The 22206-nt window shown below is 43.0% G+C and overlaps 3 protein-coding genes and 1 non-coding gene across 6 annotated transcripts; 2 read left to right on the forward strand and 2 right to left on the reverse strand.

The window, feature by feature from the left end:
* Positions 1 to 97: 97 nt before the first annotated feature.
* LOC116222889 lies at positions 98 to 1467 on the reverse strand. Its single transcript, XM_031577969.1, has 3 exons — positions 507 to 1467; positions 301 to 372; positions 98 to 192 (listed from the first exon to the last, which is right to left on the reverse strand). Exons 1-3 carry the CDS (start codon positions 1195 to 1197, stop codon positions 98 to 100), a joined length of 858 nt encoding a protein of 285 aa, XP_031433829.1. The 5' UTR covers positions 1198 to 1467.
* Positions 1468 to 6092: 4625 nt separating this feature from the next.
* trnad-guc lies at positions 6093 to 6164 on the forward strand. Its single transcript has one exon. It is a non-coding gene; the product is annotated as a tRNA-Asp (tRNA).
* A 1133-nt stretch (positions 6165 to 7297) lies between these two features.
* On the forward strand, positions 7298 to 13317 carry LOC105902635 (procathepsin L-like). 3 transcript variants are annotated; one of them, XM_012830280.3, is made up of 8 exons: positions 7298 to 7390; positions 8302 to 8434; positions 9434 to 9556; positions 9715 to 9867; positions 10125 to 10349; positions 10921 to 11089; positions 11469 to 11586; positions 13006 to 13317. In XM_012830280.3, the coding sequence occupies exons 2-8, from the start codon at positions 8315 to 8317 to the stop codon at positions 13103 to 13105; spliced, it is 1008 nt and encodes a 335-aa protein (XP_012685734.1). In that variant the 5' UTR covers positions 7298 to 7390; positions 8302 to 8314; the 3' UTR covers positions 13106 to 13317. The 3 variants fall into 3 exon arrangements, with proteins under 3 accessions (XP_012685734.1, XP_031433546.1, XP_031433547.1); XM_031577686.2 differs by lacking the exon at positions 7298 to 7390 and adding an exon at positions 7430 to 7474; XM_031577687.2 differs by lacking the exon at positions 7298 to 7390 and adding an exon at positions 7496 to 7599.
* Positions 13318 to 14730: 1413 nt separating this feature from the next.
* On the reverse strand, positions 14731 to 19847 carry LOC105902633 (fructose-1,6-bisphosphatase 1-like). Its single transcript, XM_012830278.2, has 7 exons — positions 19545 to 19847; positions 18129 to 18291; positions 17334 to 17426; positions 16878 to 17018; positions 16599 to 16736; positions 15813 to 15932; positions 14731 to 15221 (listed from the first exon to the last, which is right to left on the reverse strand). Exons 1-7 carry the CDS (start codon positions 19712 to 19714, stop codon positions 15030 to 15032), a joined length of 1017 nt encoding a protein of 338 aa, XP_012685732.1. The 5' UTR covers positions 19715 to 19847; the 3' UTR covers positions 14731 to 15029.
* Positions 19848 to 22206: the final 2359 nt, after the last annotated feature.

Consider the following 22206-nt stretch of genomic DNA (forward strand, 5'->3'; position numbering starts at 1 on the left):
GGAACATGGCTGGAACATGATAACAGTTTATGTTAAGGTTCAGTTTTGGAGGGCAATTCATCATGTAAAAGTATCGTACAGTCTTGAAACATGTTATTTAAAAACCTGTCTTTGCTCCTGGTGACACTCCTGGTATGGCAGCTGCTGCTGTTGCTGTTGCTGTTGCTGTTGCTGCTGCTACTGGTACAGCAACTGGTTACACACAGACACAGAGAAATAAATAGGAAAGACATCAGATACAAAATGGACATAGCCATCATTACTTCTGACATTCGACCAGTGTAATAAGAGCATACTTACAGCTCTGCAGTTGTAGCTTAGAGGGTGAGATGCTCAACATCGCCCTCTCCAGTTCTTCATCCTCATCCATCACTGTGGCACAGACAAGGAATAGAGTGAATGAAAACATCAATTAGTTTGCCCGATTTAGGACTAAAATGAACTAGAATTAAAAACATTTGTCATCATCAAGAAATGTGAACAAAAATAGGACTAAAGTGACTTACTCAGGGGTTTAGCTTGGGCTCTTGAGGCAGGCTCAGCAGGTGTGGAAGCAGAGGCGGATTGCTGCCTCTTCCGTAGGTACTGCTGCAGCTTGTACATACGTGTCCCTGGGACGCAGCTCTTCCCCATGATGAAGGCTGCGTAGCCATCAGATCTGCTGTCCCATGTCTCCTTCCAGGTACTCTTAGCCCGGGTCCCAAAGCCAACCAGCTGGTCATCTTCTGATGAGGCTGCCACAACACCCACTCCACTGGCCTCATAGGCGAGAAGAGACTGGATCTCTGAAAAACTGAGAGCAAAATTCACAAACGACAGTAGGCTATCCTTGCTATGCCCCTCGGCCCTACAGATACCTGCAGCCTCCTCCTTACGGAGATTCTTGATAAGATAAGATGTGTAGCCTACATCATTCTCCAAAAGCCACCTGAAAGCCTTCCCTTTATACTTTCCAAACTGCAGGATGTAGTCTCCTAGCACATCCGTCCTGTCTGAGGCATCCCCCCCTCTCTGACGGACCACAGCCAGAGCATTCTGCCGCACGAGGTCCTCCCTCATAGGAGCAGACTTGTCCTGCCGAGTGGGGTCATCCTTAATCCGTCTAGCTTCTACAGACGGGTCCTGTCTGAGAAATCCGAGTGGTCCCCTGCGGAACACAACACTTACCTTCCCTGGGAAGAACACCACTCTCTGCATCTTGACCTATCTACCATAAAGTAAAAATATATGTTTGGGTTATTTTAAGAAGATGCATGCAGAAGATTCTTGTCAAATAAATACTGATATTGTAGGTATTTCTCACAAAACATTAAATAGCCTCACTCAAAAAGAATCGGCCTGTAAAAAATCTTACTGCTGTACATCTTCTCTCTGAACTTCACTCAAATAGTTCAGAGGGTCAAGAAAACAATAGTTTCTCACACCTCTTTGATCCTTATCTACTCTGTGAGCCTGGGCAGAAGAAGTACAGTGTGTGTGTGTGTGTGTGTGTGTGTGTGTGTGTGTGTGTGTGTGTGTGCACGTGCACGTGTCTGTGAAAACAACAGGGGGGTGGGAGGGTCTTACTGCTGTACATCTTCTCTCTGAACTTCACTCAAATAGTTCAGAGGGTCAAGAAAACAATAGTTTCTCACACCTCTTTGATCCTTATCTACTCTGTGAGCCTGGGCAGAAGAAGTACAGTGTGTGTGTGTGTGTGTGTGTGTGTGTGTGTGTGTGTGTGCGTGCACGCACGTGCACGTGTCTGTGAAAACAACAGGGGGGTGGGAGGGTCTTTGCAGCAGCAGGAGTTGAAAAGCACAGTGTGTGTGTGTGTGTGTGTGTGTGTGTGTGTGTGTGTGTGTGTGTGTGTGTGTGTGTGTGTGTGTGTGTGTGTGTGTGTGTGTGTGTGTGTGCCCACATCTACGCGCGTGCACGTGTCTGTGAAAACAACAGGGGGGTGGGAGGGTCTTTGCAGCAGCAGGAGTTGAAAAGCACAGTGTGTGTGTGTGTGTGTGTGTGTGTGTGTGTGTGTGTGTGTGTGTGTGTGTGTGTGTGTGTGTGTGTGTGTGCCCACATCTACGCGCGTGCACGTGTCTGTGAAAACAACAGGGGGGTGGGAGGGTCTTTGCAGCAGCAGGAGTTGAAAAGCACAGTGTGTGTGTGCACCTCTACACGCGTGCAGGTGTCTGTGAAGAAAACAATAGTTTCTCACACCTCTTTGATCCTTATCTACTCTGTGAGCCTGGGCAGAAGAAGTACTCTGTGTGTGTGTGTGTGTGTGTGTGTGTGTGTGTGTGTGTGTGTGTGTGTGTGTGTGTGTGTGTGTGTGTGTGTGTGTGTGTGTGTGAGAGAGCAAGATGGGAGGAGAAGGGAGAGAGGGTGTTACATAGATCAAAGACTGGGTACAAAATTACATTTGATTAATACTGTAAACAGATTTAAATTGATTATCTGAAAGTCTGCTCTGGTACTACTGTAGTCCTGACAAAATTGTACTTTTCAAACGTAAGTTAAGTTAAAAAATGAGAGATGGTATCAATCCCTTAGTAGTCAAGCCACTACTAGGAGAAGTGCAATGTGTAACTGGTCAGACACCTCAAGTCAAGGGAGTGATACTGACGAATTATCGACACATTACAAGTCAGATCCATGGTGTAAAGATAATTTAACCTCACGACATGAAAACCCGCAAACATCAACATAATAATGAATGAACACGATTGTATTTTATCACGTAATTACAACACAAGCTACAAGCCCGTACCGTCAGTGTCTTAGCAAGCGAGCGATACTGAGTTATAGTTAACTTATCAACACAACATAGTCAGAAACGGACTGACAGGACTATTTAACTTCACGACATGAAAACTGTACACATGAATATATAAAACAATCATGTCCATTCATAATTTTACGTGTCATTTCACCACAGGTCTTCATCGTTACCAAGCGAGTGATGCTAGCCAATTGGTGACACAGAATTAGTGTCAGTACCGCGTTGACAATACATAATTATGTAATAACATGAAAACCACACACAATACCAATAAATATTATGATGTTCATTCATTATTTAGCACATAATCACCCCAAACTTGTCTGATGTGAGAGAGCCCGTCAGCTCTCTCGTATCAACGAAGGGAATTCGCAGCGAACACTAATGTTACCACAAAGCAGGCTAACTTTTATGGAAATATGGAAATATCTGGCGATATAACTGTAACTGTAATGTGTCCTGTAGTTTTAAATTCACCCTAAACAACGTATCTTACCTTTGATAGATGGACACTAGCTTGAATAAATGTAGCGAGTCTCTCGTCTCCTGCCAGAAGTTTGCCTGAAGAAAGTTTTTCAAAGACCGCGCGTCTTTAAAAAAGCTCGGAACAGCGGACAGTAGCGTGAAATAAATGTAGCGAGTCTCTGGTGACTTGTACAGTCTCCTGTCAGAAGTTTGCCTGAAGGAAACGTTTTTCAAAGACCGCGAGTCTTTATAAAAGCTCGGAACCGCGCCAAAAAGTTGTTGTGGCCAAAAGAATATTACATCCATATTGGTTTAACTCGGAACAGCGCTCGGAACAGCGCCAAAAAGTCGTAGTGGCCAACATAATATTACATCCGTAGTGGTTTAGCACTACCATTGGAAATGCATGGGAAATCGTTTAGGTCCGTTTAGCTAAAGAATTCTCGGCTGCCGCGCCGTGGGAGACCAGGGTTCAATTCCCCGATGGAGAGGTCACATTTTACGTCTTCCGTTTGGAGACTGGTGATTTAGGATTTCCTATTTCAGCATATTTAAAAAATAAATTCATCCCAATCATAAATCATAGAACACATGGATACAATCTGTTTCTAGTAACCTAGCATGCTAAATTACATCTATTGAAATGGACAGGTCATTATTATTATTACAAACTAGCAGGTAATTATGAGTATGAGGGAAAGGGCTGATTAGTTTATAGCACACTGAGTGAGACAGAGCAGCTCATATAGCTTGTTCTACATTGGAGTAACTTCCGGGTATATTGACCCAAATATAATGGGTAGACTGAAAGTGAATAAAAAAAAAAAAATTTAAATAAATATCATTTTTGGGGTCATTTTAAAAGCTACATAGACAGCCATGGAGTTTCATCAACAGGTTATTTTGCAATGTTTGAAAATAGTTTTGGTTCACTAAAACACAATATTTAGCGTCCACACAGCATTTCTGCATGGGCAAATTCTGTGAGTGTTCCATTAGTCTCATATCGAGACTTGGGCTGTCCACAGGCAAGACAGGTCTTTGTCGGTCTTGTCTTCCGTTCTGGCTGGTGCTGCTGCTTCTCCAAGATGCCTTCCACAAAAGGTGCAGGTGGATTGACAGTAGCCAGCCCATTGTGACCACAGGAACAGTCTCCCCTTCCTGTCTGACAGGAGGCAACACGTGAGGCTGGGGAAGTATGTCTCTGAGTCCAGAACCATAAGCAACGGCTCCCCTCAAGGCTGCGTTCTTTCCCTTCTACTCTTCTCCCTGTATACAAACAGCTGCACCTCCAGTCACCAGTCCGTCAAACTCCTCAAGTTCGCGGATGACACCACCCTCATTGGGCTTATCTCTGGTGGGGATGAGTCCGCTTACAGGTGGGAGATTGACCATCTGGTGACCTGGTGTTACCAGAACAACCTGGAGCTAAATGCTCTGAAAACAGTGGAGATGGTTGTAGACTTTAGAAAGAACCCAGCCCCACCCACCCCCATCACCCTGAGAGACTCCCCAGTCGACACTGCGGAGTCCTTCCACTTTCTGGGCACCATCATCTCCCAGGACCTCAAGTGGGAGCTGAACATCAGCTCCCTCACCAAAAGAGCTCAACAGAGGATGTACTTCCTGCGGCAGCTGAAGAAGTTCAACCTGCCAAAGGCAATGATGGTGCACTTCTACACCTGCATCATCGAGTCCATCCTCACCTCCTCCATCACCGTCTGGTACGCTGCTGCCACTGCCAATGACAAAGGCAGACTGCAGCGTATCATCCGTTCTGCCGAGAAGGTGATTGGCTGCAATCTTCCATCTCTTCAGGACCTGTTCGCCTCTAGGACCCTGAGGCGGGCAGGTAAGATTGTGGCCGATCCCTCCCACCCGGGTCACAAACTCTTTGAGGTTCTTCAGGAGGATGCGGTCCATCAGGACCAAAACCTCACGCCACAAAACCAGCTTCTTCCCGGCTGCAGTTGGCCTTATTAACAAGGCCCGGGACCCCCACCTGACCTGGACTCTTATCCCACCCCCACACCCTAAGTCTGTGTTACATTAACACACATTACATTGCACATTGCTCATCCACATTGCACTCCTGTTTTGCTTTTTGCACTCTACTTTCCACTTTTTTTTATATTCATTGTTTATATATTTGTATCGTATATATTGTGTTTTTTGGTTCTTATGTGTAGTACTTTTCTTATGTGTAGTACTTATTTGTGATTTTATGTTATGTGTAGTACTTATTGTGTTTCTAAGTTTTTATGTTGTATGTTTACTGTATGCACCTTCACACCAGAAAAAATTCCAAGTAGGTGTAAATCTACTTGGCAATAAATCCCATTCTGATTCTGATTCTGATTCTAAAGAGTGCCATGAAAAATACATGTAAACCACACACATTACCAAAAAATATATATCATGGTCATTCATTTTTTAACACGTCATTACCCCCAACTTTGTCTGAGAGAGAAAACCGGCCAACACTCTCACATCAACCAAGGGAGTTAGCAGCGAACATTAATGTTACCACAAAGCAGGCTAACTTTAATGGAAATATGGAAATATCTGGCGATATATCTGTTAATGTATCCTGTATTTTTTCATTTACCCAAAACAACTTATCTTAATGAACACTAGCGTGAAGAAATTCAGCAGTCGCTGGTGATTTGTCCCATTTCCACAGAAGTTTGCCTGAAATAAAAGTTTTAAAAAAGAAACTCGCCACAGCGTCAAAAGGTAATAGTGGCCAAAAGAATATTACATCCGTAGTGGTTTAGCACTACCATTGAGAATGAATGGGAAACGGTTTATGGCCGTTTAGCTAAACTATTAGTGTGTATCAGCAAAGATCAAAGAACCGTCGTGCTCATCCTCGTTAGTATAGTGGATAGTATCCCCGCCTGTCACGCGGGAGACCGGGGTTCAATTCCCCGACGGGGAGGTCACATTTTACGATCTCCGTTTGGAGACTGGTGAATTAGACCAGTCTCCAAACAGAATCATAGAACACATTAATACAATCTGTAGCTAGTAAGCTAGCATGCTAAATTACATCTCTTGAAATGAACAGGTAATTATTATTATTACAAACTAGCAGGTAATTATGAGTATGAGGGAAAGGGCTGATTCGTTTATAGCACACTGAGTGAGACAGAGCAGCTCATATAGCTTGTTCTACATTGGAGTAACTTCAGGGTATATTGACCCAAATATAATGGGTACTCTGAAAGTGATACAAATAAAAAAAAATCAATACATATCCTTTTTGGGGTCATTTTAGAAAGCTACATAGACAGCCATGGAGTTTCATCAACAAGTTATTTTGCAATGTTTGAAAATAGTTTTGGTTCGGGGTTAGCGTCCACACAGCATTTCTGCATGGGCAAAGGTTAACAACATCCTGCAGTTCTCTCTAAATATAAAGAAAAAGAGTGTGAGAAAATGAGTTAACATGGTTGCTATAACAACTGCAGGAAAAATAAATGTTTATGATCATTGTATGGTACTTGTACTTTACTTACTTCACTTTGAGTATTTGTATTTATTGTATACAACTCCACTACATTTCAGAGGGAGATAATGTACTTTTGACTCTACTACATTTGTCTTCAGCTACTGGATGAAACTGAACAGGCAGGACACGGACTGCGTCCATAAAATTGAGCTTTCAAGTAGCCTATCAGAGCACTTTTTCTCAAGTGAATGCATTAAGCTTCAACATTAACCTGATACTGAGGCTACTCTATGAGCATGATGCAGTGATGAATTGAGCTCTGCCTTTGTGAAGTTTGGGAATGCAAGTCATGCTATGCACTTTAAGGAATGCAATGTATTTTGCAATGTCTCCAATTGCACAGCATTAACAGTTCGGCCCATCACGTAGGAGCAAGAGTTTAACGTTAAGAAATGATTGAGTTGCATGTTTGCCATGAAAGTAATAGGGCGATAACGCGCTTGTGTTTGAAAATCAGTTGGCTTGCGCTTTCAATACAGTGCGACACTTTCCATCTTGCAGCGCGTCCCCAAGCATCCTGCAGAATCTGTGCGTGACCTGTGGTCAACCATCACAAGGATTCCACTAAAGATATGTTTACTGGGGGCGGGCTTACTTCATTTAAACCAATCACCGACCACTGCTGCCTGACAAGCGAGCGCTATAAAGTTGAGGTAAGTGACAATAATCGATGAACATTTTAGTAAACTTTGCTTTAGGAACAAACCAGGTGCTCGTCTCTTCTGCGTTTTTGTGGGGTAATATAGGCTACTGCAGTGTGCTATTTTCTAGTTGTATTCGAGAGTTGAACCTAAACACAAAAAAACAACTGAACCTATATTCCAGAGGAATAACGGTCTATATAGTCACTCTGAAGGTCTAGGTAAAGTCACGCGAAATTTGGCTATGCATTTTATTTGTTATGTAGCCTTTTCATTTAGAATAATTTAAAAGTAATTCTGTTGTTGTGTTTTCATCTGATTAACTGCACGCCGCTTGCACTTAGGTACCGTAGTCTGTTACGCCATCGCCTTAGTGCTTGTTCTATGGGTCTTCTGGTTCTGGGCTCTGTACAGCACCTTGAGACAATTTCAGTTGTTATTGGCGCTATATATTTTTTTTTAAAGAAAATATAATATAACTGAATTATGTTCGAGGTCATGTTTGGTGGCAGAACGCCAGACAACGCTAGGTATATTTCACACTAGAATGAAGCAGCGCCGTGAGCGACAGGGTGGCACTTCGACCTGGTTATGGACTTACTGGTTTACCCCACTTTCTTTTCCGAGTTCCTTCGGGGTTACTTATGTCCTTGGGACAAACTAACAGCTTTCCAGGGCAATCCGACAACTCGTGACAAGGCTGAGTACGGTTCATGTCCGATTAGTGAAGTCACATGGCCGTCTTTTCGTGTAGCCTACATACCTCTATAGTGGTGCCTTCGTCATCCATGTCTCCACACCATCTGCTTTGCGTTTGTTCGTGTCACCTGAGTGTGTCCTCCACTATTTCTCGACTGATACGATGTGCCTATAGCCCACTTATCATCTAAATACCACTAATAGTGTGTTTTTCTGGCTTTTAGCTGTGCAGTCACTATGGTGTATCTCCTGCTCTTGACACTGAGCGCCAGTGTGTTGGCTGGTCCCAACACAGACACTCAACTAGACGAACAGTGGCACCTATGGAAGAGCTGGCACAGTAAAGATTACCATCCGGTGAGTAGCAACATCACATTGTCTTAAAAGTGTACTTTTACCAGCTTGGCAAAAAAAATTTAAAGTTTTTTTTAGCTTGGGCCAACGATTAAACAGGTAAATCAGTTGATTTTTCTCGCCCTGAATCGTTGTAACATAATAGCAGAGGTTTAATATAACATTGGTTAAAGGTCAGATTAAAATGAAATGATAAGAATGATTATGTTTGCTCGGTTATCTGCATTTCTGACAGATTCATAATTGAATTTTAATGACAACAGACAATCAGTGTTGTTATTGCTTCATCCAGTATGACACTGCTTTTCAGCCAAACACGGGCAATTATTTAATTGATAACTAGCCCAACTACATCACTTGAAGTAGGGGTATATAAGTGTTTCTACATCTTGTAGTAAGTATGTATGTATTCGTTTCTTACTACTTCTTGTAGTAAGTATGTATGTATGTATGCATGTTTTTCTTTGTACTGACTCCTTGTGTGGGGCCTGCATGGGCAGGTATGTGCTCAAGCAAGGGGAACATGTTTTTGGTCCATGCTGTGGAGGTTTTCATGTCAAAGACTCGAGGAGTCCAGGTCACACCCTAGTTCCCTCGCTCCCTTAGTGATTAAATGAGATGAGAATTAGAAGTTTGTCTCCTGCGCTAACAGTCTCTGTTGCTTTCTTGTTGCATGTGGCAAGTTAGAGTACAGTGAATGAAGGATGGTCTCTTCAGGCAAGTAGTTTTTCAACCTAGTTTGAAACCTACTTGACCTGCTTGTCTTGGTAGTAAGATTTACTTTTGGACAAAAGTGTCTGCTAAATACCTTAACCATAACCATAACCATAACTTATGATTTCAGTATATTGAAATCTATATCTTATATATAGTTGCACACGCCTCTGAGTCAGCAAGTTTGTAATTTGGATTAGGGTACCGGTATTATGGAGTTCTGGCTCCATCTGTTGTGTTGGAGTTTACATGACTGCTGTGACTGCCACCTATGTTCAAACTCATCAGAAAGAGGAAGGCTGGAGAAGGGTGGTGTGGGAGAAGAATTTGAAGAAGATTGAGCTGCACAATCTGGAGCAGACTCTGGGCAAGCATAGCTACCGCCTGGGCATGAACCATTTTGGTGACATGGTAAGTGTGTTTGATGGTAAGGCATGCAGGAGTGCAGTGAGCTTTAGACACAGACACAGAACATGTGAGATGTTTCATTTTTCTAAACTTGACAAGTATGTGAAAGTGCCATTTTTACGCATTCCTACGTCTAATGCTTTCCCAATCTTGTTCCACAGACAAATGAGGAATTCAGACAAGTGCTGAATGGCTATAAGCGCGGGCCTGACAGAAGGGTCAGAGGCTCACTGTTCATTGAGCCTAACTTCCTTCTGGTGCCTAAACAGGTGGACTGGAGAGAGAAGGGCTATGTCACTCCAATCAAAGACCAGGTGAGCTTCAATGAGAGCAATGCCAGTCCAGTCACAGACCAGTTAAAGGCTATATCACTCCAGTCACAGACTAGCTAAGTGCTATATCACTCCAGTCACAGACCAGCTAAGTGCTATATCACTCCAGTCACAGACCAGCTAAGTGCTATATCACTACAGTCACAGACTAGCTGAGGGTGGTGTCATTCTCGTTACAGACAAGCTGAGTTGAAGAGGATGATCCGTTCTCTGTGTTTTCCCTCTGTGTCGCACCACAGGGAGAGTGTGGGTCCTGCTGGGCGTTCAGCACCACAGGAGCCTTGGAAGGCCAGCACTTCAGGAAGACGGGGAGGCTGGTGTCCCTCAGTGAGCAGCAGCTGGTGGACTGCTCCAGGGCTGAGGGGAACCAGGGCTGCAACGGAGGGCTGATGGACCAGGCCTTCCAGTACATCAAGGACAACACTGGGCTGGACTCTGAGGATGCTTACCCCTACCTGGGCACAGTAAGGTCACAATGGTGGATGGGCAAAGGCCAGACTCTGCACCTACTTAATTAGTGACACATTAGGACCTGGTGGTAGGCTACTCTACAAGGATATCCCAACCCAAACTCCCTAGGTAAAACCAGGAGGTTTGGAAGCTAATATTTTATATCTCTATAGAGAACTGCTTTATTCAGTTCAATTCAATTTGATTTATATAGCGCCAAAACAATAAAATAGTCTCAAGGCGTTTTATAAACTTGGTTTATGCGTTGTGGCAACTCAGAGTCAGGTGGAAGGCTACATCAGGATGTGTGGAGTATCTGGGGCTGGTGGTAGGTCATCGATGGTGGCCCCAGAGTTGCCAGTGCCACAGAAACATCTTTCTGCTGCTTTAAGTTTATAAAGCAGTTCTTTATATAGCAGTAAAATATTTTTCCTTAACAATATCAATACTAACATCAATAATAATAATCATAATAGAGTATCTTAGACTGTGGTAGTTTGTGGGAGGCTGTTATGCAGTTGTATGGCAGTACTGACGACAACCCAGAGCAGTAATGCAAGTTGCTGTCCAACATGTCTTTGGCAGGATGACCAACCTTGCCACTATGATCCAGACTACAACTCTGCCAATGACACAGGCTTTGTGGACATTCCGGGCGGGAAGGAGCATGCCCTAATGAAGGCGGTGTCCGCGGTGGGGCCTGTGTCTGTGGCCATTGATGCCAGCCATGAGTCCTTCCAGTTCTATCAGTCTGGTGAGCTCTGTAGGTCAGGGTTACTTGGCCAGTCTCTCTCTCTGCTGTCTGAACTGAAAGCGTCAGCGGTAATATATTGTATGTGTTATTAAAATATATTTCATAACATGTAGCATAAACTGTAACTCATTCAGTGTAATGGATATGGGTGAAGTCACCTCCTTTAAGTGTATAACTTATACCTTTTTTGTCATGCACATTTTTGTCATCATCACGGTACACCATCATACTGGTATACTGATGCACCCCGTAATGTAGATAGATGTGTTTATTATTGTGAGTTTATTATTATTATCATCACCATCATCACCATCATCACCATCATTATTATTATTATTGTGTTCTGTATGGTACTGAGTGCCTTCTGCCTTGCCTTCAGGGATCTACTATGAGAAGGACTGCAGCAGTGAACAGCTGGATCATGGCATGCTGGTGGTGGGCTATGGCTTTGAGGAAGCAGAGGACGACGGCAAGAAGTACTGGATCGTGAAGAACAGGTGAATTTGGAAACAAAACTGTAAGGGCAGATTTACTAAGAGTAGCCGTAATTCCAGGCAAAATTGTGACAAGGTGCACTTTGTAGAGGTGGCTTATTTACCGACCTATCTACTAATAAACCTTAGTCTTCGTTTCATTTATTTGCATTAGGTTAGGGATCGTAGTGCCTACATAGTTATAAACATGAGTAAATACAAATATCCTTAATCAACTAACCTTACATATATCATAGATGCAATTTAAAGTACTGTTTATGCCAAAGGTCTTCCTGTTTGGAAATGAAATGCCTTCAGTGAGGGTTGGTGCCTGTGACTGAAAAGAGGCATGGACGGATTAAGAAACCACGGGCCCCTGGGCCTGGACATGTTGAAGGCCCCCCCCCCCCCCCCCCCCCCCCCACCCTCCGCGGAAAAAAATGTGTGCGCCCGCAAAACACGCACGCACGCACACGCACACACAAACACAACCAATGTGTTGGATTTTACGGTCGAATTACGTAGATACTTTGGCTATTGTACTGTAACAGGTCAAAGTTTACTCCGTAACATCCACCTTCGGTGAGGTGTGCACTGCCCTGCTATTGTTTCTGACATTACATGTGACAGGGCAACAGCCGAGTGATTCTTTTCCAAATTGAAACTGATTAAGACCTACCTGAGGGACAGCATGGGGCAGGAGAGGCTGAATGGGCTGGCTATCCTGTCCACTGAAAAATCAAATCATGCATCACCACTTTTATGTTTGAAAGGCGTCGTTCGGCAGGTGTAGCCTACTGTGCCTGCTTGTAGGTCTTGACTTTCAGATTCTGCGCCTAAACTAGCTATATCGTATCGTCTCATCACATGATCAAATAGAGACTTGACATTGGACAACAAGATACATATTACCCAGCAATCATCATTGCATATCTGTATATGACAAAAATAACAAAGAAAATAAGAAATTATTCATTTAATTGAATCGGTTTTTTAATAGTTTCTATATAATTTTGTTATAGATTGCTATTTCCCCCTAAAAATGATGAAAACCATGACAGAGACAGGTTTGCCATTTTGAGGGGATAAATAGCATAAGGTATCCTCAGTGGTCCCAAAAAAGTCATGCTTGATCACTGTCGCATTAAACGAGCTTTTTCTAGCACAGCACAGGTACACTCAATTAAAGCCATTAGCAAATTAATAAAATACACCTTTTTCAACCACAAATAAGAGATACATAACAGCGACTTCACACAGAGGCTCTAGCCCAGGGGCCCCCTGAGCTCATGGGCCCCTGGGCCTGGGCCCGGTAGGCCCGTTCGTTAATCCATCCCTGAAAAGAGGTAATGAGGCGAGGCGGCCATGTCATTTAGTGCTCACTTTAAGGAAGGTTCTGAGGTGGTGACCATAACTTCAGGGAGGTTCACTTGTGTGTTTCAGCTGGAGTCAGAAGTGGGGAATGAAAGGCTACATCTACATGGCCAAGGACCGAAAGAACCACTGCGGCATCGCCACGGCCGCCAGCTACCCGTTGGTGTGACACAGCTTTGCCATCTTTGCCATTGTTGCTTTAGGTACATTTTATATATATAGAGACCATAGATGAGAAGAGAGCTGCCTTACAGTGTCATGACATTCAGAGGACTCCTGTGGATCAATTCAAACACTGTTACAAGGAATGAACCATTTCTGCATAAAACCTGTTATTTGCGTGTGGACTTTTAGGCATACTTAAGGTATATTTAAATTAGAGTGTGGCTTTATAAAAATTAATCATACACGTTAACTTCATAAGTATGTTATCTATTTCGTTCTTGCTTGGTGTGTCTGTTGAGCAAAGATTGTTTAGCTATTTGTGTTTCTATACATTAAATATAAAAGAATTCACCGTCTGGTCATTAACTTCCATCCTTCTTCCCCACCTGGCAACAGTGTGTGTGTGTGTGTGTGTGTGTGTGTGTGTGTGTGTGTGTGTGTGTGTGTGTGTGTGTGTGTGTGTGTGTGTGTGTGTGTGTGTGTGTGTGTGTGTGTGTGTGTGTGTGCATACTGTATATATGTGTGTGCATCATTCTATTAATTCTGTTATATAAGCTTAGATCTTGGTGTTCTACTTGTTCAACCAGTTGGGCCACAGGAACACAATTTGAGTACCGAGGGTCAGGGTTACTTTGATTTGTGATGGGTTATTTCTATCTATAGTTTTTAACATAATTGGCGTTGTAATAGAATAATTGCAATAATGGTTGATTACTACAGTGCTGATTTATATGAAGACACTACACCGACTTTAACATTGAAAAATCATGTAGCTCATTGGCAATCTTAATTGGACATTCTCCAATTATGTGAGTTTGAACCTTTGTAAGTCTTTTGCTGGTGAGTAGTGGTGGTAGACTGTTGTGTGAATGCTTAAATCAGACATTAACAGAGGATCTGACCCGCTGAGAGACCAGAAGAAAACCACAAAATGAAACTCCAGTTCACAGGTCAGATCTGAAGGTCACCTTGGCTGCCTTAACCACCCGAGCAACAGCTTTATGCGGCAGGTGGGAAGCAGAACCTGAGTGTATCGGCATATGTATTCACACATCTCGTATCCATGTGCTTTTGGCTTCCATTTGTTAACTGTAGTCATTCATACAGGATCCCGGGTCCCCCACATGTCACCTGCACTCACACAAAGCAGCAACCTTTATGGTTATGATATGAGAGACACGAAATGTTGCTGCTGATATTTGAGTTCCACTGCCAATCAAATGCACCCCTCAATCCTGGGCTCCTGAAGCAATGTTGTTGATTGGCTGTAATAGCGTGTTGCTCGGTCTGAGCCACTTTGTTTGTTTCCCATTTACAGAGCCCGGACTGTGCACAAACACTAGAGTTGATTTGAGTGCACATACTGCAACAGCCAGCTAGAGGAATGTGAGAAGAATTTTGCAGAAGTTGACAACAAATGATGATAAAGGACTATACCCTTTAAGGCCGAATATCTATCAAAACTAAAATGTTACCTGTTATGAAACCACTTCAATCTCATGGTTTCTTGATGAATGGCGGTCTGAGCTTTTCTAGTGAGCACGCAATGAGAGCAGCACCATCTGGTGGACATTATGGATAACACCACTCTAATACAGCACTCTAATAAACAGCGCTAAACAGACCAGGTTACTTTTATGGGTTTTATTTGAAAAACATCTATCTTTCATTTAGAGAGTAAGAAGCACAGGAACACAGAAGCTGTCTGGACACCAAGGCCAGCAAAGTGCTCATAACAGCCTTGGTGACAAGCCTGTTGAGATGTTAGAGTGAAACAACAGCCTCACACACACACTGTCAGGAGCCTTTACACTACAAAGCAGGTATCTGTCTAATCTTACGTATTTTGTCTCAGCTTATGACTGTGTGTGTGTGTGTGTGTGTGTATGCCAGGGTGTGTTTGGACTGGGAAGAGATTGTCTTCCGCCTCACTTGGTGTGGTGTTTCTTGAAGATGGAAATGTACTCCTGTACATCGTCAGGCGAGCCCATTACGACAGGGCAGCGCTCGTGGATTGTCTGTGGTTGAATGTCCAGAATGTTCATGCTACCCGTGGTTGCCATGCCACCCGCCTGCTCCATGATGAAGGCCATAGGGTTGCCCTCATACAGCAGCCTCAGCTGCAGCCAATCAGAAACAACAATCCTTCTCATCAGCATTGCACGACCAGTTATATACTCCCATTTGAATGGCATTATGTGTATCATGAAGATCATATGTAAATGTATCATTACGTTTTTGTGTGCTGAGAATGATCAGTACTAAGAGTCTAAGAGGGATCATTACATTACTGTGCCTATTTCTACAGCCTGAGGGAGCAGCACACAATAGTAGTAGTGTGCTGTAAAAGTTGGCGTAGCACATTCTATTCTATCTGCTCAAAATGGAACACAGGAAAAGTGGTGGAAAACATGTTTTGGTTTACTTACTAGCTATAATTCAGAGTACTTTCCTTGATTTTTTTCATTGCCTTACCACGGTATAAACTATGAAAATAAACGAATCCATAGTTTACTAACATAACTAGAAATGGACCATAATGACACTAGGCTGTTGACAAAAAAATGAAATCCACCCAACAACAACTGGCTGCTAGTGACCTTGCTCCAATATTGATATACTACCAGCACAAATTGAAGGGCCGATAATATACCTTTGCATATGATCTTAATCATATCCTATACTCTGCTTCAGCTCATCTGCTCTCTCACCTTGCCCTTGGGACTCTTTTCATTGGCAGGGTACAGGAAGATGCCTCCATACACCAGAGTCCTGTGTACATCTGCCACCATGGAGCCCACGTATCGTCCTCCATAGGGGGCGCTACCATCCTGCAAGCAAGCACAGAGACAGCAGGTGACCACAGGGGCCTGATGCATGAGGGCTGTGCACACATATAAAACAGGTCATAATAAATGTGTTTATATAATTACGCAACGATGAATAAATAAATAAAAGTTCTGACCTGTGACACGTGACAACAAGGAAAGACTCGAGAAACATTCTGTGTATGAATGATTTCATTGTAATATACTGACGACTAATATAAAGTTATGTTATCCAAAATGCTCACTTCTGTTAGGTCACCTTATTTATAAATGATCACCCAACACTTTGTTTTAGAAAAAGCTTTTTACGGTAATTGATGAAAGAAACATGCATGTATTATGCATGCATTGCATGTATTCATTTAGAGTGGGTTAAATACAAGCTTGGATGAATGTGTATTGTAGTGTCAAGAGTTCTGTGGACTCCTGTCGAGGATACAGTTAAGATAACAGACCCTTATTAAGCTGTGGGTAAGCTGTGTAAGTAGTCAGAAGTCTACATACACACATACACACACGCACACACACACACACATTTTTTCTCTCTATCACACACACATACAGCAGGGTCATTTGGACATTGCTGCAGCCCTACCTTTAAGTCTCATGAGACTGCAGTATCCCTGCATGGCCCTGCCATGTGGGCAAAAGGTTAAAGGTGAGGCTCACCTGAGGAAACTTCTTCTTTTGGAGGTACTCTGTGACGTCTGGGTAGAAGTGCTGGGCGTAGCCCTCATTCAGACTGTAAATCTTCCCCTTCTTCTTCATCTTGATGTCACGGTCTACCAGGATGAATTCCCCAATGGCCTTCAGGGACACCAGGGGAAAACAAGTTAACCGCAGAAACCTGAACGTACTGCGAAAAACTAACCCTAACAACAGCACAATGCTTCTAATTGCGACTTAATGTGATGCTGAAAGTCTGAACCGTATTGACCGGATGCTTACCGGGTCCAGCATGAAGCAGTTGACCCCTTGACCTGTGGAGAGCACCAGCGCGGTGGCGCTTCCATAGAGGGCATAGCCTGCAGCCACAAGGTGTCTGCCTGACTGCAGAGCATCCTTCTCATTGGGCTCATCATCTGTCATCTGCAACATACAGAACACCTTCATCATCATCACTGTTACCTTCCTCGCCTCTCTGGAGTGCATAAGTCTGCACTCACTCGGGAATGAAGAAAAAAAAATGTGCAAGTAATTCCAGAATTATACCGTGTAGATCTAGAATTTACATTGACTGCCATTTAAAAACAGTCACTTTTGTTCATTATTACATTGTCAAATACAACCTTCAGTTAGCAACATTCTAATCACATATCTGTGACGGTGCTCCTCCAAGGGTCAGAGGAGCACCACTGGTGTATGCGGTATGTAGGTGTGCTTCTCCGTAACCTTGACTCCTACCTTTCTGTAGACGCCAAATATGGTTCCAATCGATGCAAGACAGTCAATATTTGAGGAGCCATCCAGAGGATCAAAGCAAACAATATACTTCCCCTGGAAGAGACAGACACAAATATTTGGAATCTTCTTACCCCTTCACAGGAATTAATGTGATTGATTGTGAGTCACCCATACGTTCATTTCATTTTTGGGAATATTTTCAAAATGATGGCCCAGCAGCAGGAAATTATGTGTACAGATATTCAAAGACACTGTTATACACCCAAACATGCTGAAAGCCCGACACACACTAACAACATAGGCTCATAAACTCAAACGCACAGTATCATATCTACTCTAGGGCATGTGTCACTCCACTAACAACACTAAAGTCATTGGTTCGATACCCTGTAAGTACCTACTCTGACGAAAATGTATATCTCATTTGTAATATAATATAATTTTTCCGAGTATGAACAGAATAAGAGAATTCTTTAAACTTCTAGATATTGACCTTGTAATTGTATCTGAAGTCCTGCAGCTGTTACAAGGTTATGTAATGAATCTGCAATACAATATTCAGTCAAAATATACTGACTTATAACAGAAGCAACAGACTCAGTTTGCCATTACTTGGCCACCATTTGGCCCTCCGCAATTCCCCCCTCCTGGATTAGAATTTAATCTGTCATTAGAGGTGAACAGTCATTTCGATCATTTAGGTTCTGAGTGACTTGTCTGACCTCTACCAGAGAACTGGCCCAAAGGGTGTTATAGACTGTTCTGGTGGAAGCGTGGATCAGCCGTTACACTCACCCTAGAATCTGGATCCACGATGAGGGCCCTGTCATCCTCCTCAGACACTAGCACACAGGAAGTGTAGGAAGACTTGATCATGTTGATGACGAGGTCATTGGACAGGATGTCCAGCTTCTTCACCTGATCTCCTGTCACATTGGTGCTCCCCGCAATGCCGTAGCTGTGGGGGTTGGCTGAAGTTAAACTGGTGGTCTGAAATATGCATCTCCCTTATGTGGAACTGCTCAAATCACGACAGCCATGCTAGGGACATTCAATTTCATTTTATTTCAGTGAAATAGCACGCCTCCCTTCAGTGCTCCTGAAGCACCATTGTTGATTGGCTGGAATAGTGTATGGCTCAGTCTGAGCCACTTTGTTTGTTTCCTATTTACAGAGCCAGAACTGTGTACGAACACCAGAGTTTTTTTTTTAGTGCACACACACACACAGAAAAGACAGCTATAGTGAGGACAGTGAGGATACATTAGCTGAATTCTACAAAGTATTGTCTTGGATTACAATCATGGACTGTACCTTTAATATTTTACATTGTCTCATCACTGGGGACTGAACCCCCTAAGAGCAAACCCATAGCAGCAGTGACAAGGAGGAACCCCCCTTTACCTGGAGTTAACCTTAATCAGAACCCAACTCTAAAGGGAGTATCAGTCCCCAGCTGGCCTATGAAAGAGGTAGTATATTATATATGTTTGTAACTTTCTCAGGATAGGACACCGTGTCCCTTTAAGGCCAGGTGACGTATAAGGCAACACTGACAGAAGTGGAAATGTATTAGTGTGCTTGGTTCAACCTGACAATGAACCCCGATCTTTGTTGATGGTTTCTGCAAAAAACTTTCGTTTCTGCATGAGAAATCATAGATCTGAAAATGAATGTCCATGTTGAAGAGCCCACCTGCAGTATTAAGTATGAATTATACCATACTAAGTCCTGGCATCATATTCACATTACATATTACATACATTAAATCATATTTAAGGCAGCATTTCAAGCTCTAGAATGTCTCCATGCAGAGATACTAACATGTATGCCATTATCACTATGGAATCTATGGAAATCATATGTTTTTCTTTAAAAGTAATAAAGTTTCTTTTACTTTAGTGTCTTTAACAGTAAACTTCTTTAGGTCTAGGATTGAGGGAGGGGGGGGAGAATTTACAAACTACAACCAACTTGTTTTGAGTTGGGACATCTGATAATCAATTACTAATTAACTCTGTGACTACAAAGGGTCAAACGGCTCTGCTTTGCACTGGCAAACAGGACAACATGGACGTTGGTTTAATCTAAATGTGGCACTTGTACCAGAAGTGGCTCCATTTGTGTGATACTCCACCAAAAACCACATGACTGATAGTCCCTATTCTCCTTCTAGCCTGGTGTTGTATATGACAGAAAATCAGCACTTACAGATTGGCGATTCCTGCTTTCCGCACAGCAGTGGAGATGGCTTTGATGGCCGTGCACATGGAGTTGAGCAGGGTGGTGAGCTCTCCTGTCCCCTTGGCCCTGCGGCCCTCCTCCAGGACGAACCTGGTGAGAGTTATCACGTTGGTGTCGAACGCGCCTCGGTCAGACATGATGCCGCTGCTGGTGTGGAGTCAGGTCCCAGAGACGAGAGGCCAGGCCGGTGTGTGACTTCTGTGTGTGTGTCTGTGTGTACGCACGTCACTCACACAGACCGGCAGGAGAGGAGGCTGCTGTGAAGCCCGGCGAGGAACTTAAACTCAGAGTTTGAGGGGAGCAGGGGGGTGTGAGAAGAGGCCAGCCAATCAGAGTTTACCTTGTAAAACTGATGGGATTGGATGTGCTTACACTTCAGTCGGTTTGGGGCGAAGTCCAGATACAGACACACACAGACACACAGACACACACACACACACACACACACACACACACACACACACACACACACACACACACACACACGCACACGCACACAAACACACACACAAACACACACACACACACACACACACACACACACACACACACACACACACACACACACACACACACACTCACATACACACACAGTGGCACACTACAGACTGTTTGAAATGCACATTTTCATTGTGTTGACAGACTACATGTGCATTTGGAGATTCATAATCTAGTTGGTAGAAGATTGTACAGGGCGTTCAAGGATGCAAGGAAAGCAACTGATATAAATGAATAACCAGCATGTGTAGATTACTGAGGCTGTCCGATGTACTGAAGTGTTGTTAGAGGAGAATTTGTGCTCTGTGTACAGTCCAAAACAGTGGAGGGGACACTGGCAGTGGAGTAGGATCTAATGATTTACATTCAATGATAATAAGTGCTGATGCCTTTTTTGATTGTTCTAGAAGCCATCTATTTGTCTTATTGTCATGCCAACCAGTGTGAACCATCTGCAGACTGATTAAAACCTGTGAAACAAAAATGAATATAGCAAATGATTCAGTTGATGAAAAGCAGGAAATAATGCCAACACCAACAGGCAATGGAACTGCCCCTCAAGCTATGGAAACCTCTTCTAAATACGCAACTATCATGGGATTGTGTGAGCCTGTTAAAGCACATCTGGGACTTGTTAATCATTCGTTTACTGATTTATTACATTAAGCCTACTCTACATAACAGCCCTGCAGCACCTCTGTTTTCCTGCCGTCACTGCAGTCTGTCTCTCTCTCTGCATGCCCCCCTAGTGATGCCCACAGCACAAAGTTCAGTTCAAAGGTCATGTGTTGACGAACATGATGACAGAAGGCACAGTCAAACAACAGGACCTGCGTTGTGTGTTGCGCAAGCCACAGGAGGTTGCTTTAGACAGCACAAAGGGGTTTCACAACATCAGACCTTAAATGTTCAACTTTGAACTCTTTAGGATAAGCATGAGATCACAGTTTCAAACAGTCAACTCAACTCAACTCAATTGATTGTACAATACACAGTCAAACTTATCAGAGCTGTGGGGCAATGTTCACAGATGAAAGATGTGGGAAATACTGGGGCAGATATCACCATCATCACATATTAACTGGCCAGGCCAATAAAAGTGCATTATAATTAAAGTCACAGTCCTCCATTCTGGCGAAAGATTGTTGATATTTGAGCTCAACAGTCGATCAAATGATACCCCTACCTTCTGTGCTCCTGAGCAGCATGTTGATTGGCTGGAATAGAGTATGACGAGACAATTTTGCTGAATTCGACAAAAAGTGTAATGGATGATAATCAAGGACTGCACCTTCATGCTTTAAAAGTTATCTGTTTAGGAAAACCCATAAACAATTCTTTCTTTCTGAAGTTGCCTGAGCAGAACCCAGCCGTGGATCCAGTGACCAGGGGAAAGGGCTGAGTGACAAGGGACAAGGAGGAGAGCCTGAGTGCCTGAGAAGTGAGAGGAGGAATAGGGTGTAGGCAGGAGAAAAGAAAACCAAGTGCAAATGTAATTCTGAATAGACATGGATGTATTGATGTATATATGTCTACTTCTTGTATTTGTATTATGCATTATGTTCTATATAACATGCAGCTTTGACTGTTTTTCCCCATTATGTTCAATTATGTTAAGGTAATTTACGTACATCACATTATGGACAAAAGGTCTGCGAAATAATCATAACCATGTACAGGCAGGACAGCAGGCAGAAAAACACTTTTTTTATCACAGTACAAAGTCACAAGTATCAAAATGGGTCTTCATACATCCGATGTCCATAAGTACAATGCACACACGTTGAAATTGATACATCATTGCTATTTCAGTGTTTATAATATTTCGAAGCTGTGATGTGACATCCTGTCACGTGGAAGGGAAAAAAATTCACATCTTTGCCACAAGGGGGCAGAAAAAGTAAAAGACAGCACTGGCACATACTGACATGTATATAAATCAGGATATTCGTCTGCCATGTAATTCTCGCTATGGCTTTTTTATTAATAAACTGGTCAAAATATGTGTAAGTGTGTGTGCCTTATGTTAGCAACGTAGATATTGTAGGTAGGGCTCAACAATTTGTCAGTTCATATGAAAACAATACATCTGAATCCAGTAAATTATGCTGTCACTTATCAGCAACCACTA

Source organism: Clupea harengus, chromosome 12 (genome assembly GCF_900700415.2).
Source record: "Clupea harengus chromosome 12, Ch_v2.0.2, whole genome shotgun sequence".
NCBI lineage: Eukaryota > Metazoa > Chordata > Actinopteri > Clupeiformes > Clupeidae > Clupea > Clupea harengus.

Coding starts and splice junctions, on each gene's coding strand:
- LOC116222889 (XM_031577969.1), bottom strand. CDS start 1,197: ATGCAGAGAGTGGTGTTCTTCCCAGGGAAGGTAAGTGTTGTGTTCCGC. Junction 373..506: donor AGCCCAAGCTAAACCCCTGA/GTAAGTCACTTT, acceptor TCTGTGCCACAG/TGATGGATGAGGATGAAGAA. Junction 193..300: donor TAAGCTACAACTGCAGAGCT/GTAAGTATGCTC, acceptor GTGTGTAACCAG/TTGCTGTACCAGTAGCAGCA.
- LOC105902635 (XM_012830280.3), top strand. CDS start 8,315: ATGGTGTATCTCCTGCTCTTGACACTGAGCGCCAGTGTGTTGGCTGGT. Junction 9,868..10,124: donor TCACTCCAATCAAAGACCAG/GTGAGCTTCAAT, acceptor GTCGCACCACAG/GGAGAGTGTGGGTCCTGCTG. Junction 11,587..13,005: donor TACTGGATCGTGAAGAACAG/GTGAATTTGGAA, acceptor TGTGTGTTTCAG/CTGGAGTCAGAAGTGGGGAA.
- LOC105902633 (XM_012830278.2), bottom strand. CDS start 19,714: ATGTCTGACCGAGGCGCGTTCGACACCAACGTGATAACTCTCACCAGG. Junction 16,737..16,877: donor ACTGCTTCATGCTGGACCCG/GTAAGCATCCGG, acceptor GTGTCCCTGAAG/GCCATTGGGGAATTCATCCT. Junction 15,222..15,812: donor AAAAGAGTCCCAAGGGCAAG/GTGAGAGAGCAG, acceptor GATTGGCTGCAG/CTGAGGCTGCTGTATGAGGG.